This window comes from Lampris incognitus, chromosome 3 (genome assembly GCF_029633865.1).
Source record: "Lampris incognitus isolate fLamInc1 chromosome 3, fLamInc1.hap2, whole genome shotgun sequence".
In the NCBI taxonomy this organism is placed as follows: Eukaryota; Metazoa; Chordata; class Actinopteri; order Lampriformes; family Lampridae; genus Lampris; species Lampris incognitus.
In genome coordinates this window covers 104,829,083-104,846,960 of record NC_079213.1, presented here as the reverse complement: position 1 = coordinate 104,846,960, position 17,878 = coordinate 104,829,083, and the positions used below count along the sequence as shown (strand labels likewise).

Genomic DNA, 17,878 nt, shown 5'->3' with positions numbered 1-17,878 from the left:
CCGACACGAGTTTGAAGGAAGCTGGTGTTACGCCTATCTCCTTCCTGTGGAAACGTGAGCCAGGGGAGTTATTCGACAAGCGTTCCGGCCATATGCCATTGGGTTAATCGGGTGGGATAAGGGGAAAAACTAGAAATATATTTTTTTTAAATGAAAAGATAAAAAAACCGAATAAGATGAGAAAAAAGCAAAGAAATTATAAGATAACATTGTTTACAAATAAAATAACCAGAACTGGTTGAATAATAAAAGGCTATCAGATGGAGGCAGGGCCTCCCAAAAGACCACAACATTAAAATATACACATTAACTCTGATAACTACAATACATACAAGGTACAGAGTAAAATGCACATAAAACAAAATAAAGACATGAAAAATAGGTAGATAGTAATTAGATAAACAAGTAAAGTAAAAGGTAGTAAACATGATAATGGGATAACAGATGATAGAGTCAGCAGTATGTGATTATTTCATATATTGCACATATTGCCAAACCTGTCTTTCTTCCCAGCGTATGGACAGAGGAGTCCAGCTGCACAGTCCTGAACTCCTCCATCGTGTGGGATGTGAACTGTTCATACAGCTGTGGAGCCGAGTGCTGGAAGAGCTCCCGCTACCCCTGTCTGCAGGTGTACGTCAGCCTCAACTCCTCAGGCAAGGTTGTGCGACTTTCACACAACGAGGAGACACAGGAGAGCAACCCAGAGGTACACAACCCATCTGGAAACCCAGAAGGTTTATTTAATGCTGATGATATGTCGACTGCTCTTAGCACATCCTACACATCCTTGTCAGTTTTTTGATATTTTTATACAGTTTTAGTAATTAATATAATAGATTCTTTACTGTCCCACTTGAGCAAAATTGTTGCCACAGCCTGTACATCAATGGTTAGCACAGTTGCCTCACAACAAGAAGGTCCTGGGTTTGAACCCCAGGGTTGTCCAACCTTGGGGGTCACCCCAGGTCATCCTCTGTGTGGAGTTTGCATGTTCTCCCTGTGTCTGCGTTGGTTTCCTCCGGGTGATCTGGTTTCCTCCCACAGTCCAAAGAAATGTAGGTCAAGTGAATTGGCCGTAGTAAGTTGTCCCTAGGTGTGAATGTGTCGACGCTGTCATGGCCTGGCGGGCCTGTCCAGGGTGTCTCCCCGCCTGCTGCCCAATGACTGCTGGGATAGGCTCCATCATCCTGTGACCCAAATTTGGATAAGCGGCTTGGATAACGGCTGGACGGACGGATGGATATATATATGTACAGTTAGACACAGTTACATAGGTACTACCACACACAAAGCATGATCGTATAACCGTACAATATAATAGTATTAGTGGCATTACTATTAGTATTAGTAGTAAAGTATAATAGCATGAGTAAAGTATATTAATCAGTATATTAGTATTAATATATCAGTAGTTTAGTTTTATTTGGTAGCTTGCACTAGCAAATGAAGCGGCCATTTGTTTTAGGTCACTACACTCCCAAGCGATGACTCCGGCCTGCAATTGTCCCTATGTTTGAATATGTGTGTGTGTGTGTGTGTGTGTGTGTGTGTGTGTGTGTGTGTGTGTGTGTGTGTGTGTGTGTGTGTGTGTACATGTTTAACTATCCTAATGTGGACCAAATGTTCTCGTTAGGATAGAAAAACCAGAAACCACCTACCTTGTGTGGACATTTTAGAGGTCTTCACAAGTAAAAGGGTCTATTTTAGGTTTAGGACTTGGTTTTAGGGTTAAGGTTAGAATTAGGGTAAGGTTAAGGTAAGGGTTAGGGTTAGGCATGTAGTTTGCGTGGTTAAGGTTAGGGTTAAGGCTAGGAAATGAATTTAATCAATGAGGGGTCCTCATAAGGATAGTGAAACAAGTGTGTGTGTGTGTGTGGGTGTGGGTGTGGGTGGACCCTGTGATGGCCTGGCGGCCTGTCCAGGGTGTCTCCCTGCCTTCCGCCCAAAGACTGCTGGGATAGGCTCCAGCATCCCCGCGACCCTGAGATCAGGATAAGCGGTTTGGATAATGGATGAACGGATGGATGGACTTTAACTTTAATTATAAGTGTAATTTATTAGTATATTTGTGTAATCTATTAGTGTACTTTGTTTTTCTGCCTCAAACGGGCCACCATATATGATGTTCCCTTTGGAGTAATAAAATAGCTCTCTTCTTTCTCTTCTCTTCAGTCTTCAACTTTGGTTAAGTTCTCTTATGAATCCTGCAATGTAGATAGGTAATGCTAGCTAGCTAGCTCTGGGCTAAAGTTAGCATTTGAGCTAAAAAGAACACAGGTAGTTCACTGTTAAGCAAACGGGACTAATGACTCATTTACAACCATAGCAATGATTATTTTTGTTTGATTTTAATTGTCCACACAACATTACTTTCTGATGGCTCAGGGGAAAAAAACACAAGTTAAGTAACAGATAAGTGGTACCCAAATATTTCAGGCACATAATATTGGCCTGAAGAATTTTTTAACATGTTATAATACTGATTTCCTGATTTGGGATTCTCTTAACAGATAAATAAAAACATCATCGTTGCAGTTCCACAACTTGCTCTCTTTATACAAACTAATAATAATAATAATAATAATGTATTTTATTTGTATAGCTCTTTTCAAGGTACACAAAGATGCTTTACATAAGATAAAATAAACATAAAAGCAACACACCAAAAACATGTTATACACAACAATAATCATACATTAAAAATAATTCTGAAGAGGTGAGTTTTGATTAGTGACGTGAATGTGGACAGATCGGTGCAGTCTCTGATGTGTTTGGGGAGGAGGTTCCAAAGGGAGGGGGCAGTTATGGAGAAGGCACTGTCACCCCAGATCTGGTGCTTAGTCCTGTGTGGTGGAGACAGGAGGTCCAGTGCTTGATCCTTTGTGGTAGAGAGAGGAGGTTGACATCAGAGGAGCGAAGGCTGCAGGAAGGAGTATGGTAGTGGAGCAGGTCAGTGAGGTAGGAGGGGGCCTAGTTATGGAGGGCTTTGTGAGTGAGGAGAAGGACTTTGAATTGGATCTGTTGTGGGACAGCCAGAGGAGGTTCTGGAGGAAAGGGTTGATTTGGTCACGGGAGTGGGTGAGGAGGCGGGCAGCAGAGTTCTGGATGTGCTGGAGTTTGTTTAGTACTTTGGATGATGAGCCATAGAGAATGCTGTTGTAGTGCAACTAAGATGGTATCTGTAACTGTAGTAGACTACACACACTCTGTTAAAGGGACATTTCACCACTGACACTGTGCACAACCAGGAAGTGCCGATGGTCCATATTTTCAAACTTCAACCACTTCGGTGTAACTCATATTTACAGAGAAACAGTCTTTTCTTGTTCAGGGAGCCTTTGCCGTAGTTATTGCATGTACCTGCATGCATTGTGTGAGGACACAACCATGTTGGCAAACCGCTACAGCCACAACGCTTCTAATACACCCATACACTCTCTCCAGTAATCTCTTAGTTTTTTACTTCCCAAGTATGTGATGTCATTTGACGCGTTATCCCTAGGTGGTGCTAACAGAGAACAATTTTTATTCAATGTACATGGAGTAAGTTTGGGCAAGCAGCTCACAATCGTCTATAATGGTGCTCTAGTTACTGAGCCTTGTGTTGTTTTTGAGTGCAGCCTTCCTTTAACGTTTCCCTCTCCTTCTATTTCCTCAGTGCTTCTACATTCCCAAGTGCCACAAGGACTACGCAAGCACACACACCATGGTTCAGAACATATCCGAGCGCCTCAGATCTCAGGGAACGGTGACATGCTTTGTGGATCCCACAGACCAGATGGACACCGCCATCTTGACCCAGATCTATGGCCGGGTTGCCGTTTTCCATTCCCTGTTCTGGCCCACCTGTACCTTGATTGGTGGCATGGTCATCATTGCCCTAGTGAAGCTGACCCAGTACCTGTCAATCATGTGTGAGCAACTGAGTCGCATCAAAAGGTGAGCGGCTGGAAGGTCAAATGGGCGGTTGTCTTCTCAAGGATAACAGCGACAACGATATCGTTCCTGAGGCGTGGTACAACCGGTGCCTGCGATGAGCTGGACCCTTGAACTCCAAACCTACGTCTAGACGACAATATAAAAGCACTGTTAATATCACGATAGGAAAAAGAAGTAAAGATTTTTGATGGAACACTGTCTGTTAAAAGGCAGTGCCAGATAAAGGAATGGAAACTCAGGTTTTGAATGTCTGGTAACGACTGACTCGTTGACTGTTGGTTGGCAGGATAAAGCAATAATATCAAACCATAGAGGAACCTACAGAACTGCGGCTTTGTCATTTCTGCGTGAAAGTAATTTTTTTTCAAGCCTTTTGTGTAAATGTGACACTACACACATGTTGTGAGTTACCAGCTGGAAGACAGAATGCATTACTGAAGCTTCGGGGGGGGAAAAGGGACATCAACTGCTCACGTTTAGGTCTTTTTGCTAATGTGTATCTAGAGCACCATACACCATACCGTACAGAGAGCAGATTTGGTTTTAATGCATCTGAGACTGTATTTACAGTGCCTTTGTTTAATGTTTTGAAGCGTCTTGGCTCTGACGGCAAAAAAACATGTGAAGGCTTCTGGGCATAAACTCAATTCCCAGTCAACTAAATGCTGTTATACAGGACTTAGTCTTGACACTAAAGTGGATAAAACAACAGTTGTAATCACAAGATATGATGTTTCAGTGCATTTGTGACCAAGGATTAACAGCACGCTTGCTAATTTTTTGGGGGGGAGATAACTGTCAAATTCTAATTTCTGCTGACTTTAAAGGATAATTCGGTCGTTTAAAAACATCCGTCTTATTTTGGTAGTTTCTGCCATCATGCATATTGGTTGTGTTATTATTTTATTCACCAGAACCATTTTGGAAATTCTGGACACAGGACCGTTGCTGGATTCAGTTTTACAATGGCGTCTTATGGTGTCATGGAATATGGGTGTCAGACATGTTTCAATAAACCCAGGCTGAATCCCATATTTGGAAGTGAAAACAGGTGAAAGTTAAAAGCTGTTACATTGTCCAATGTCATGTCATTCATGGTTGATCACATTGCTGAGTTACTTCCTGGCTCAACTTGCATGACTGACCAGCCCAATAGAAAAGTCATACGTAAGTCATTGGTAATGGGGAATAATCTGAGATACTAGTTTTTTTCAAAGGAAAGTCTTAAAGATCATATTCCATGGCACCATAAGATGCCGTCATAAAGCTCCAGTGGTGGTCCTGTGACCAAATGTCCACAATGATGGCAGTATAATGATATTCCCACTAGAACTGTCAAAATAACACATTAATTTCGATTAATTATGAAAAAATAAATGAAAAATATAATGCCAATTAACGCGTATAATATTATTTAGTGTTTATGTTAATTAATTGATGTACCGATGTTACTGGAAGTTGCTGCGTGTTGAATAACATTACCTATAGCCAGCAGCCATTCCAACATTTACCTAAGTAGGTGTGGGCTTGGCTAGTACTTGGATGGGAGACATCCCGGGAAAATGAATTGCTACTAGAAGTGATGTTGGTGAGCCAGCAGGGGACAGTCTTCCCTCTGATCCTAATAAATAAAATACTAGTGCAGTGACGGGGACACTGTGCTGTAGGAGATGCCGTCCTTCGAATGAGACATTGAAACGAGGTCCTGACACTGTGGTCATTACAGATCCCATGGCACTTATTGCAAAGAGTAGGGGTTCTCCAGTGTCCTGGAAAATTCCCAACCTGGCTCTCTCCACCTGGCCACCTAATCATCCCCCCATGTAATTGGCTCAGTGATTCCTCCCTCTCCACCTTAAGCTGATGTGTGGTGAGCATTCTGGTGCAAAATGGCTGCCGTGCATCACCCAGGTGGGTGCTGCACATTGGTGGTGGTTGAGGTGAGTTACCCCCTTCACCGTGAAGCCCCAATTATAACCAGTATGTATGATGGCAAAAACCACAAAAATGAGACTCAGGTTGTAAAAAACAGGGAAAGGGCTGAAAACCTTTTGACTTTGTTTGGACTTTTCCCTGAAACTCGATTCATTGTCATTTTCCATGTGTGTTCCTGAACAACATGGAGGCAAAATTTAACCCTAACCCTATAAGACATGGATGTGAGGGATATAATCCTGAAATTGCTGTTGGTTTTAGTTCTGGAGCTGGTCCAGATCATATGGATCATCTAGTTATTGATTTCTCATGTTATCTGCAAAAAAAGAAAAAGTCAGTTTATTGTGGGACTATCTGTAAAACTGTACTTGGCTAACTCATAAATATAAGATTATCTGGAGAAAAAAACAAACGTGTGCTTATACCTGCTGAAATCTAACTTCAGTGTAAGTCACTGTGTCTGTACCAAATACCATGCCATTCATTTCTGCTGAGACATTTTCCATACAGAACAGCTGAATATCTCAAAAAGTAGTACCAAAAATATATTGCTACTTATAAAGAGGCCTAAATCAAACATTTGTTGAAGAAGCATAATTACATTCTTAATAATGAATATTTTAAAAATCTGAGAGGCATTCACATAGTTAAACCATGTAGGACCCGTCGAGTGCCAAAAGAAATTGAGCGGAAGAACAGTAAAAATGAAAGCGTGTCCACGTTGAAGAAAACAAACACACGAATAAGTGATACTGAATGTTAGAGAGACGTTGCAGTAGAACTGAAGTAGTAGAGAGAGAGAGACGGCAGGGAGAGAGGAATGTCTGTCCCATTACTTCAGCACAAATCTTTCCACTGGGCTCCGGCATAGTGGAGGACCCTTTCTCTCTCTTTTCAGCTGACTGGCATGCTGGAGCCGAGTGATGCAAGACCAAGAGGTGGTTGGTGGAAAGAACTTAAATATAACTCATAATATTTCCTGCAGGCGCCAACGTGGTGCAGCTACTGCGAACTTAGAAGTTGGCATCCGGAGAGGAAAATGATTCAAATAAGACGACACACAGTTTACTTATGAAGCCAAACACACACCAGAGCACGGAATAAAATGAATTAACTCTTTTCAAGACCCCCAGCTTGCTATGATAAAACCCAGCTTTACTGAGAGTACCTATAAGCTTGTAAAAACAGATCTTGTTCAATAAGAATCAAAGAGTGAAATATTTTTAAAATATGAGTATGACCACACGTGCACTCACATGGATGTGAGCACATGTGCACTCTCATGAACTTGACCACTGTTGTGCACGCACATGAATGTGGCCACACATGCACGCACATGAATGTGACCAAACGTGCACGCACATGAATGTGACCAAACGTGCACGCACATGAATGTGACCAAACGTGCACTCACATGAATGTGGCCAAACGTGCACTCACGTGAATGTGAGCACATGTGCAATCACATGAATGTGGCCAAACGTGCACTCACATGAATGTGACCACACATGCATGCACATGAATGTGACCAAACGTGCACTCACATGAATGTGAGCACACGTGCACTCACATGAATGTGACCAAACGTGCACTCACATGAATGTGAGCAAACGTGCACTCACATGAATGTGGCCAAATGTGCACTCACGTGAATGTGAGCACATGTGCAATCACATGAATGTGGCCAAACGTGTACTTACATGAATGTGAGCACATGTGCACGCACATGAATGTGGTCAAACATGCACGCACATGAATGTGTCCACATGTGCACGCACAGGAATCTGACCACATACGACTCACATGAATGTGACCACATGTGCACTCACATGAATGTGACCAAACGTGCACACACATGAATGTGGCCACACGTGCACTCACATGAATGTGGCCACATGTGCACTCACATGAATGTGACCAAACGTGCACACACATGAATGTGGCCACACGTGCACTCACATGAATGTGAGCACACGTGCACTCACATGAATGTGGCCAAACGTGCACACATGAATGTGAGCACATGTGCTTGCACATGAATGTGGCCAAACATGCACGCACATGAATGTGTCCACATGTGCACACACAGGAATCTGACCACATCCGACTCACATGAATGTGAGAACACGTGCACTCACATGAATGTGACCACACGTGCACTCACATGAATGTGAGCACACGTGCACTCACATGAATGTGGCCAAACGTGCACTTACATGAATGTGAGCACATGTGCACTCACATGAATGTGGCCAAACGTGCACTCACATGAATGTGAGAACACGTGCACTCACATGAATGTGAGCACATGTGCACTCACATGAATGTGGCCAAACGTGCACTTACATGAATGTGAGCACATGTGCATTCACATGTGATGAGCAGGCTAATGACGCTGCTGAAAGCTGAAAATGGAACAGACCGCCATCAAAACGACAAAGCTGTCCAGCACACCTCCACTGTTATTCACAAGTTATAAATACATACTCACATAAGTACACACAGACATCTCACACAACACGCACACAAACAAACCCAGACCCAACGGACACACGCGCAGTTACCATAATCACTTCCTTGACGTCTGCAGCTGCTGGAAAATGGAGCCACATTCGTGTCATTTTCTTTCTTTTATGTCCTTTTTGTTGTTCTCCGCTCATTCAGAGAATAATGGCCGGCTATTTGCCTGGAAGGCCGGCATGAGCTGTTTGCAGGAGAGAGGAAGTGCAAGTCTCTGGGTGCAGACTCCATTTAAAGCGATCCTGTCTTTGCGAGATTGTTCATCCTATTGATCGAGCTTGAAAGGAAACCTTGTCCTCTCTGCACATTAAATATTTCAATCTTGCCAACCACTTTTGACTCTCTGCTGCTGCTGCACTGTTCCGACATTTTTGTCAGCAGAATGAAGGCTTGTCAAATGTATTGTATTTTTTAGGGTTTAGTGATGCTTCTGTTTAAAAAAACAAAAAACAAAAGAAGAAGAAGAAGAAGGAAAGATCGGGGCATGACAGCTGCCGAATCATCGTGTTTCAATAACAATTCCACGAATATCGGCGGCACGTCCCCGCAGAGCAATGAAGAATGCTGACAGATCTTTACGGGAAAATCTGAGCGGTTACCTTTCTTCAGGTTTGGTGGGGAGCTTTGGCACCATCTGGTGGTCACAATAGTTTATTATTACATCTTCAAGCCCTGTCTCCCTTCAGCGGAAAGGTGGGCAACTACAGAACAACTGGGGATACATTTTTCCCTCCCTTTTTTCTCCCCAATTGTATCCAGCCAATTACCCCGCTCTTCCGAGCCGTCCTGGCTCCACCCCCTCTGCTGATCCGGGGAGGGCTGCAGACTATCACATGCCTCCTCCCACACCTGGAGTCGCCAGTTGCTTTTTTTCACCTGACAGTGAGGAGTTTCACCAGGGGGACTTACCACATGGGAGGATCACGCTATTCTCCCCAGTTCCCCCCCCCTCCGAACAGGCGCCCCAACCGACCAGAGGAGGCACTATTGCAGCAACCAGGACACATACTCACGCACCTGCACACTTTCGGCACCCAAACGAGGTCACAGTGAAGGACTCCTACTCACTGCCACGCGTGGATGAAGCTTTAGACAGCATTTCAGGCTCCAGCTGGTTCTCGTCCCTGGATCTGAGGAGGCTACTGGCAAGTTGCGCTGACCCCTGGGGCATGTCCAAAGATGGCATTCACCATGGAAACGGGGCTCTGGCAGTTCATCACTATGCTGTTTGGTTTCTGCAATGCCCCGGCTACATTTGACTGGCTGATGGAGCGAGTGCTACAGGGTGTCCCTGTGCAGTCTTGTCAGGTCTACCTGGACGAATTCCTGGTCCATGGCCCTGATTTTGCTGTGGCCCTAGCCATGCTGGACGATGTGTTGACCAAAATAGAGGAAGTAGGGCTGAAGTTGCACCCGGAGAAGTGCAAGCTACTGAGGAGAGAGGTCACATTCCTGGGCCACAGGGTCAGTGGAAATGGTGTGGCGATAGCGGAGGACAAGGTTCACGTGGTCCGAGACTGGCCGACACCCAAAAACGTGTGACAGCTGCGGGCGTTTCTGGGCTTGGCTATTATGTAGCTGGCTAATAACACTATGGTGTAAACAATTTCCCACACGATGCAGGGACCACAACGCACACACGGCTGTTCATTTCCATGCTTTACTAGGAACTCTTCTTCTGTTGGTTATAACCCAGACAACAGCAATATAGAATACAGGTGCCACCTAGTGGTCACTGGTAGAATAGCCTCATCCATACATAACATCTCCCAACTAAAATATGTTGTACATCAACAATGCAAAAATCACTTCCCGGAACAAAGATTAAGTGACAAAGGCGTAATGTTACTTCCCAAAAGTACATTCAAAACAATGTTATTTTCCGGTATACATTCAGACCCCGTATTTGTTTCCCAGTATTTTTATACTCACAAGTCTCAGTCTCTTTACCACATTATCAATGTGTTTACTCAGCAGAGTAACGTGCAGGTGGTTTAGTATGTCTCACCGGATAGCGCGAGTGTCTAACAGTCTCCGCTATCTTAGTAGGTCCAGCACCAGCTGGTTCACTGGAGTGAGGTGTCTCCGTGGGCTCGATAGCCACTGGAACTGGATTAGTGTTCTCATCAGTGTGAGATGCAGGGGTACCGAGGTGACGTGTAGTACCACCAGCACTACGTTGAGGTGACATAGGGAAGCTGGTAGGAAGGTGGACTGCAGAGCTGGCAGCGTCCACGTGTGCCTGCTCTGTTCGAGTCAACATCTGATCCACATGGCGTTTCCACACTCCCTGTGCTCCCACCTTGACCTCGTATGACACTGGTCCCGTTTGAGTCATTATAACTCCTTTTGTCCACTTTTCCTCCCCCTTCCGGTAATCACGAACAAGGACAGACTCACCGACTGCAAAGTGTCTGGCCTTGGAGTGTTGTTGACGGCGTTGCTGCTGTGAGTCTTGAGAGCGATGAACAACCCCAGCCACACTGGGTTTGAGAAAGTCCAGTCGCGTGCGTAGCATGCGCCTTGTGAACAGCATAGCCGGCGGTTCCTTTGTCGTGGCGTGCGGGGTGTTGCGATACGTCAACAGGAATGTGTTGAGCCGCTGTTGCACTGGTGCGGCGCCCCTGGAGGATTTGAGGGCGTGTTTGAAAGTCTGTACAAAGCGCTCGGCCAGGCCGTTCGTAGCAGGGTGATACGGCGCTGAGCGAATGTGCTTGACTCCATTGGCTTTCAGGAATGTGGCGAATTCCTCAGAACAGAACTGGGGTCCATTGTCGCTTACGAGAATGTGAGGAAGGCCGTGGCGACTGAAAAGGCCCCTCAGTACTGTGATGGTCTTGCTTGCTGTGGTGCTATCCATGATTTGCATCTCGGGCAATTTAGAATGAGCGTCTACTACCACAAGATACATGTGTCCTTCAAATGGACCAGCAAAGTCCATGTGAATCCTTTCCCAAGGACTGGAAGGCCACATCCATGGATGTAGAGGGGCAAGACTCGGTTCTTTCTGACTACGCTGGCATGAGTGGCAGGATTTGGCCTGGAGCTCGATCTGAGAGTCAATACCTGGCCACCACACAAACGACCGTGCCAAGCTTTTCATCCTCACTACCCCTGGGTGTGCTGTATGTAGCTCGTTGAGCACCCGGGGCCGTAGCTTGGGTGGCACTACCACTCGTGTGCCCCACATGAGGCATCCCTGTTGGATTGTGAGGTCATTTTGACGAGTCAGGAAAACAGACAGTTCAGTATCTGTGTTTTTTGTGTTTGGAAAATGTCCAGTAGTGACCATCTCTAGTACGTGAGACAGTGTAGGGTCAGATCTAGTGTTGTTTCCGATATCAGTGGTACTGATTGGTAGTGTGTCTAACTGTGACATGTAAAACACATCTACGGTGTCTATCTTGTCATCGTGAGTGTCCGGAAGTGACAACCTTGACAGTCCATCTGCATTAGTATGTGCTGAAGCCTTACGATACTCTATAGTGTAATCATGTGCTGACAAGAGGAGCGCCCAGCGCTGCATGTGGGCTGCGGCCATCGACGGCGTACTCCTCACTGGACTGAGAATGGAGGTCAGCGGGCGATGGTCTGTGAGTAGAGTGAACTTGTTACCATAGAGATACTGGTGAAACTTACGTATGCCAAAGACTATCCCCAGCGCCTCTCGCTCAATATGGGTGTAGTTCTGCTCTGCTTTGCTGAGTGTTCTTGACGCATAAGCGATAGGTTTCTCTACACCATCAGGCATGACGTGAGAGAGTACAGCCCCTACCCCATAGGGTGAAGCGTCACAGGCTAGACGGAGGGGCAGCTCAGGGTTGTAGTGGGTTAGCACCTTCTGAGATACCATGAGCTCTTTCACTTTTCGGAACACTGCCTCACAAGCTGTAGTCCACTGCCATTTCTTCCCTTTGTGCAGCAGTGCGTTCAGTGGTTGCAGGATGGTTGCCAGGTCCGGGATGAAACGTCCATAGTAGTTTATCATTCCGAGGAGCGAGCGTAGTTGGCTAACGTCGGTGGGTGCCAGTGCCTCCACAACAGCGCGTTCCTTCTCTGGCGACTTGTGGAGCCCGGCAGCATCGATGATATGACCTAGATACTCTACTGACTCCTGGAAAAACATGCACTTATCCTTTTTGACATGGAGACCATACTCCTCCAGTCTCATGAGAACGTCGTCCAGGGCTTTCAGGTGGGTCTGTTCATCTGGCCCACTAACCAGAATGTCATCGAGATAACAGTGCGTGAATGGCAATCCAACGAGCACTTGATCCATAGCCTTCTGGAACAACGCTGGTGCCGACGCAATACCGAAGGGCAAGCGGTTGTAGCAGAAAAGTCCTTTTTGTGTGGAAATAGTCAGTAGCTTCCTCGACTCCTCCACTACTTCCATCTGTAGGTATGCGTTTGACAAGTCCAGTTTACTGAAGCATTGACCTCCAGCTAGCGATGCAAAGAGATCCTCAATGCGTGGAATAGGATACTTGTCCACACAGAGTGCTTGGTTGAGGGTGACTTTGAAATCACCACAAAGTCTCACCGTGCCATCCTTCTTGTTGACAGGAACTACGGGTGTGGCCCAGTCACTATGCTCCACTGGTGAGGTCACGCCAAGGTCAGTGAGGCGGGTCAGTTCAGCCTCTACTTTGGATCTCAGAGCATAGGGCACAATACATGGTGGGCAGAATTTGGGTATGCTATCAGGTTTAAGAGTCACTCTCGCCTTAATGTCTTTCATTGAACCCAACCCATCCGAGAACACCGCAGAGTGCCGCTTTAGTACAGCATCTAAACTGTCTTTCTTTTCAAGTTGTACACCATACACAGTTTTTAAGTCTTTCCAGTTAAGCTTAATAGCTCTCAGCCACTCTGTACCAAATAGTGGCGCTGCCTTCACTTTTACAACATACAATGGTAACTCAGCTGTTTGCTTATTCAGGTTTACTTTCACGTTAATAACCCCTTCTGGTAACAAAGGTTCACTTGTATACGTCCTAAGGACTACATCAGTAGGCTGCAATGGCACCTTTTTCATTGTACTTTTATACTGTTCCCATGAAATTAAAGATACAGCAGCCCCTGTGTCTAATTCCATTTCAATTTTCTTACCATTTATTTCAGGTAACACAGATATACGTGAATATTTACCCTTACGAAACAGTGCATAACATGGCAATTGTTATCATTGTCAGATTTAGTCCCTTCACTTGTACTTTCATTGTCACTGGCCTCCACACAATGCACTTTCTTCTTCTTGTCTCTCCCACTGTGTTTGGATGTGTTGCTTTTGCCTTTAAACTCCGGTTTCCCTTCTCTGTATTTCCTCTCTCTGCCATAGTCATTCTTGGGTTTACTTTTACACATGCGACCAATGTGGCCTTTCCTGCCGCATTGATGGCAGTCTCTATCTTTATACCAACAGTTATCACCACTATGATTTGTCTTTCCACACCGCCTGCATTTGGCATGGGATGTTTGAGAGAGAACGGCATTTACCTTTAACGAGCCGCTCAACTGTTGTGCGTCACGCGCCACTGTTTCTGCTGAAACTGCATAAGTGACCGCTTTCTGAAAGGTCAAATTGTCCTCGGTCAACAGGCGCTTCTGAACCGTTTCACTTTTCATTCCACAAACAAACCTGTCCCGTAGTGCATCCTCTAAGTAACCACCAAACTCACAATGCTCGGAAAGTCCTTTAAGCACAGCAACATACTGAACCACCGACTCACCGTCCTCCTGATTCCTCTTGTGGAAACGGAATCTCTCTGCTATCACTATCGGTTTGGGGGCGAAATGTCCTTTCAACAGCTTTACAATGTCACCATACGTCTTCTCCCCAGGCTTATCTGGAGCAATCAGACTGCGCAACAATCCGTAGGTCTTTGGCCCTATCACACTCAATAGAACCGGCACCTTCTTAGCATCCCTGATCTCATTAGCCAGGATATAATTCTCAAAACGCTCAATATACGCAGCCCATTGTTCACCGGATTCCTCAAATGGTTCCATACCGCCAATAATTCCCGCCATGATGCGTCCTTCTGGTTCCTTTTCCCTTTCTTCTCCGCTGCCACTGCTCATCATCAGCTAGCAAGTTTAGTCAGTTGGCTAGCGCCATGCTAGCATTAGCTACAACTGCGTGGATGACTTCGTCCAAACAAGTAGAAAACGTCCCTTTTCACGGCTACTTTGGTGCCTAAAAGTTTCTACACCACATCTCGACGCCAATTTATATTATGTAGCTGGCTAATAACACTATGGTGTAAACAATTTCACACACGATGCAGGGACCACAACGCACACACGGCTGTTCATTTCCACGCTTTACTAGGAACTCTTCTTCCGTTGGTTACAACCCAGACAACAGCAATATAGAATACAGGTGCCACCTAGTGGTCACTGGTAGAATAGCCTCATCCATACATAACATTGGCGTCCTACTAACGTCGGTTCGTCCAGGGTTTTGCCACGGTGGCTGCCACCGTCTCACCAACAAGAACACCTGGTTTGACTGGGGTGACATGCGGTAGCAGGCGTCAACACACTGAAACAGGTGTTGTGCGACACCCCCGTCCTGGTTGCCCCAAAGCCCGGGGGAGACTTTGTACTGGACACGGACGCGAGTGCTGATACCATGGGGGCGATTCTGCTGCAGCTGTCTCCAGAGGGCGATCAGGCGGTCGCCTACTACAGCCGTGCCTTTTCTGGAGCAGAACGGAACTACTGCGTGACACGTCGGGAGCTGCTGGCAGGGGTGGAGGCGGTCAGACACTTTAAACATCACCTGTGTGGCCTCCCGTTCGTCATTAGAACAGACCATGCCTCACTGCGGTGGTTGCTATCATTCCAGGAGCCAGAGGGGCAGGTGGCCAGGTGGATTGAACAGCTGCAGGAGTATCAGTTCACCATTGTGCATTAAAAAGGTGAGAGTCACACTAACGCTGATGGACTGTCCAGGCGGCCCTGTGATGAGGGGTGTGCACAGTGCTCCGGGATGGAGGCCAAGGAACGATGTCTGGGGAACGTGGAGGTGAGGTGCCCATGTGGTGCTGCTGGAGGACACCGCTGACTGGGCTAAGGACCAGCAGGAGGACCTGGCCCAGGTGATCCAGTGGGTGGAGGCAGGCAGCTGCCCAGAGTGGTCAGGGGTCATGCCCTTTAGCCCAACGGTGAGGGGCCTCTGGTCGCAGCTGGAGGGCCTGAAGATGCAGGATGGAGTGCTGTGGAGGCACTGGCTGGAGCTGGCGACAACCGGAGAGAGGTGGCAGGTCGTGGTCCCCAGGAGGCGCCAGACAGAGGTGTTGGAGGCACAGCACGGGCCACCGGGGGTCAGCCATTTTGGAACGACAAAGACGCTGAGGTAGGTCCGCCAGTCATTTTATTGGGTCAGCTGCCAGCAGGATGTTGAGGCCTTCTGTAGGAGATGTGACCGCTGCACCACCCGGAAGGGTCCACCGGGTCAGAGCCATGCGCCACTGCAGCAGTACAGGATGGGATACCTGATGGACCGGGTTGCGGTGGACGTGTTGGGCTCTTCCCTCACCCCCCCCCCCCCCATGGCAACCACTATGTAGTAGTCGCAATGAAATACTTCCCCTAAGTGGCCAGAGGCCTACGCTGTGCCGGACCAGGAGGCGGCGACAGTCTGCAACTTGCTGATCGAGGGGATATTCAGTCGGTTCGGGGTCCCAGCTGAGCTTCACTCGGATCAGGGGCGCAACTTCAAGTCGCAGCTGTTCGCTGGGATGTGTCAGCAGCTGGCCATCCACAAGACTCGGACCACACCGCTCCACCCGCAGAGTGGTGGCCTGGTGGGGTGGTTTAACCGCACGCTGGACGCACAGTTGGCGTTGGTGGTGGCAAAGGACCAAAAACACTGGGACCACCAGCTGCCCTTGGTGCTCTTGGCTTGTCGGTCGGTGGTCCAGGAGAAAACAGGATGTACACCAGCCCTGTTGATGCTGGGGCGAGAGCTGCGCACACCCCCGTCCCTGATGTTTGGCCAGCCCCCCGGATATGCCGGGGCCAGAGTATGCAGACCAGTTAAGGGCCCGCATGGAGGTGGCGCATGAGTTTGCCAGGAGGCAGGTCAAGGATGCTGGGGCTCGGCAGAAGAGAGCGTACGACCAGCACACAAAAGGAGCGGACTTCCAGGCAGAGGAGAGGGTGTGGGTGTACGCTCCAAAGAGAACCAAAGGAAGGTCGCCCAAGTTGGAGAGTAAGTGGACGGGGCCTTGCAGAGTGGTGGAGCGAGTCGGGGCGGTGGTCTATCGGGTGCAGGTGGCACCCAGGGGGTGGGTTGTCATGCTGCACCGGGACCGCCTGGCTCCATATTGTGGAGGCGGCTAGCCTGCACCCGGAGGGCGGCACGCTTGGCCCGTGTCGCCCTCTCACCCGATATTCCAGCACTCCACTGGGGGGCGACGCACTGAGCCCACGTCGACCCTCCGCACCACGTTCCAGCGCCCTGAAGGATGACGGCGCGCTGGACCCGCGTCGCCTTCCCTCTGCACCACCTCCCAGCATTCTCCAGAGAGGCGACACGTTGGGCCCATGTCACCCTTCCACACCACGCCGCTGGGAGCTGTGGTCCCTGGTCTGGGCTGTGGGGTTACCCCACCCCCCACCCCCACAGGGGCACGAAAGGCCCAGGCGGGCGCGCAGGCGTCCCCAGCGCTATGTCCTCCTCGAGGACAGGGGGCAGTGTAGCACTGGGACACACACACACACACACACACACACACGCACATATAGGGACTTGTGGGGGAGTGTGTTTTGAAGGGGAGGTTGGGCACAGAGAGAGAGAGAGAGAGAGAGAGAGAGAGAGAGAGAGAGAGAGAGAGAGAGAGAGAGACATCAGTAGAAAAATGAGAGTTGTAGCTTTTTTTGCTGCCGAACTGAAATCTTCGTCTCCGTCACTGTTTGTCGCCGGCGCGCAACGCGACAATATTTTTTTCCACCAAGTTAATAAACTTTGAAAATCCAAAACGGTCAAAATGACCGCCTTGGTCGTTCTAACTCCACATGGTGTGGATCTGCTGCAGAAAAATCTTTGCTTGTTCACATACACATACCAGGCTGCAAAGTAGCATGCACACACACGCACACACACACACACACACATGCAAAACCCAAGTGCAGAGGTCGATTAGATGTGTGGTTAGCTGTTTGCTGTGCTCCCACTGTGTACACAGTGACAGCTGGACTCATTATGGGTCACCGAGAGGCAGCTCGACAAAAAGATGAGAGGCCGAGTGCCCCGTTGGCCCAGTGGGCTAAGCTACATGTCACATGCCTGTGATGTCATGGCTTATGAATTTAGTCATATACCGTGGTCTCAGCTTACTGTCCATTATCAATGGACTGTCCAGCCAGAGAAGCCGGGGTTCTCTCGGTGGGCCCTGGCTGTTTGGCCGGTCTTGAAGATTGGGCTGAAATAATTGGCGGGGTGATCAAATTTGCAGCAGTGACCTAAAGC

The 17,878-nt window shown here is 47.7% G+C and overlaps 2 protein-coding genes across 4 annotated transcripts in view; one reads left to right on the top strand and one right to left on the bottom strand.

Moving 5' to 3' along the window:
• The window catches only part of si:ch211-247n2.1 (calcium-activated potassium channel subunit beta-2), a 50,209-nt gene extending 44,933 nt beyond the window's left edge, over window positions 1–5,276 (top strand). For all 3 annotated transcript variants that reach the window (XM_056276317.1, XM_056276318.1, XM_056276319.1), the window contains exons 4-5: window positions 514–709; window positions 3,662–5,276. In XM_056276317.1, coding sequence (XP_056132292.1) covers window positions 514–709; window positions 3,662–3,946 — 481 coding nt within the window. In that variant the 3' untranslated portion in view covers window positions 3,947–5,276. The remainder of the gene's footprint in view (window positions 1–513; window positions 710–3,661) is intronic.
• Window positions 5,277–11,059: 5,783 nt separating this feature from the next.
• Window positions 11,060–14,430, bottom strand: LOC130109949 (uncharacterized protein K02A2.6-like; the record flags this gene model as incomplete). Its single annotated transcript, XM_056276913.1, has 3 exons — window positions 14,228–14,430; window positions 11,957–13,052; window positions 11,060–11,644 (listed from the first exon to the last, which is right to left on the bottom strand). Coding segments are annotated over exons 1-3 (1,884 nt in total), but the record flags the coding sequence as incomplete, so codon positions are not given.
• Between the last annotated feature and the right edge of the window lie 3,448 nt (window positions 14,431–17,878).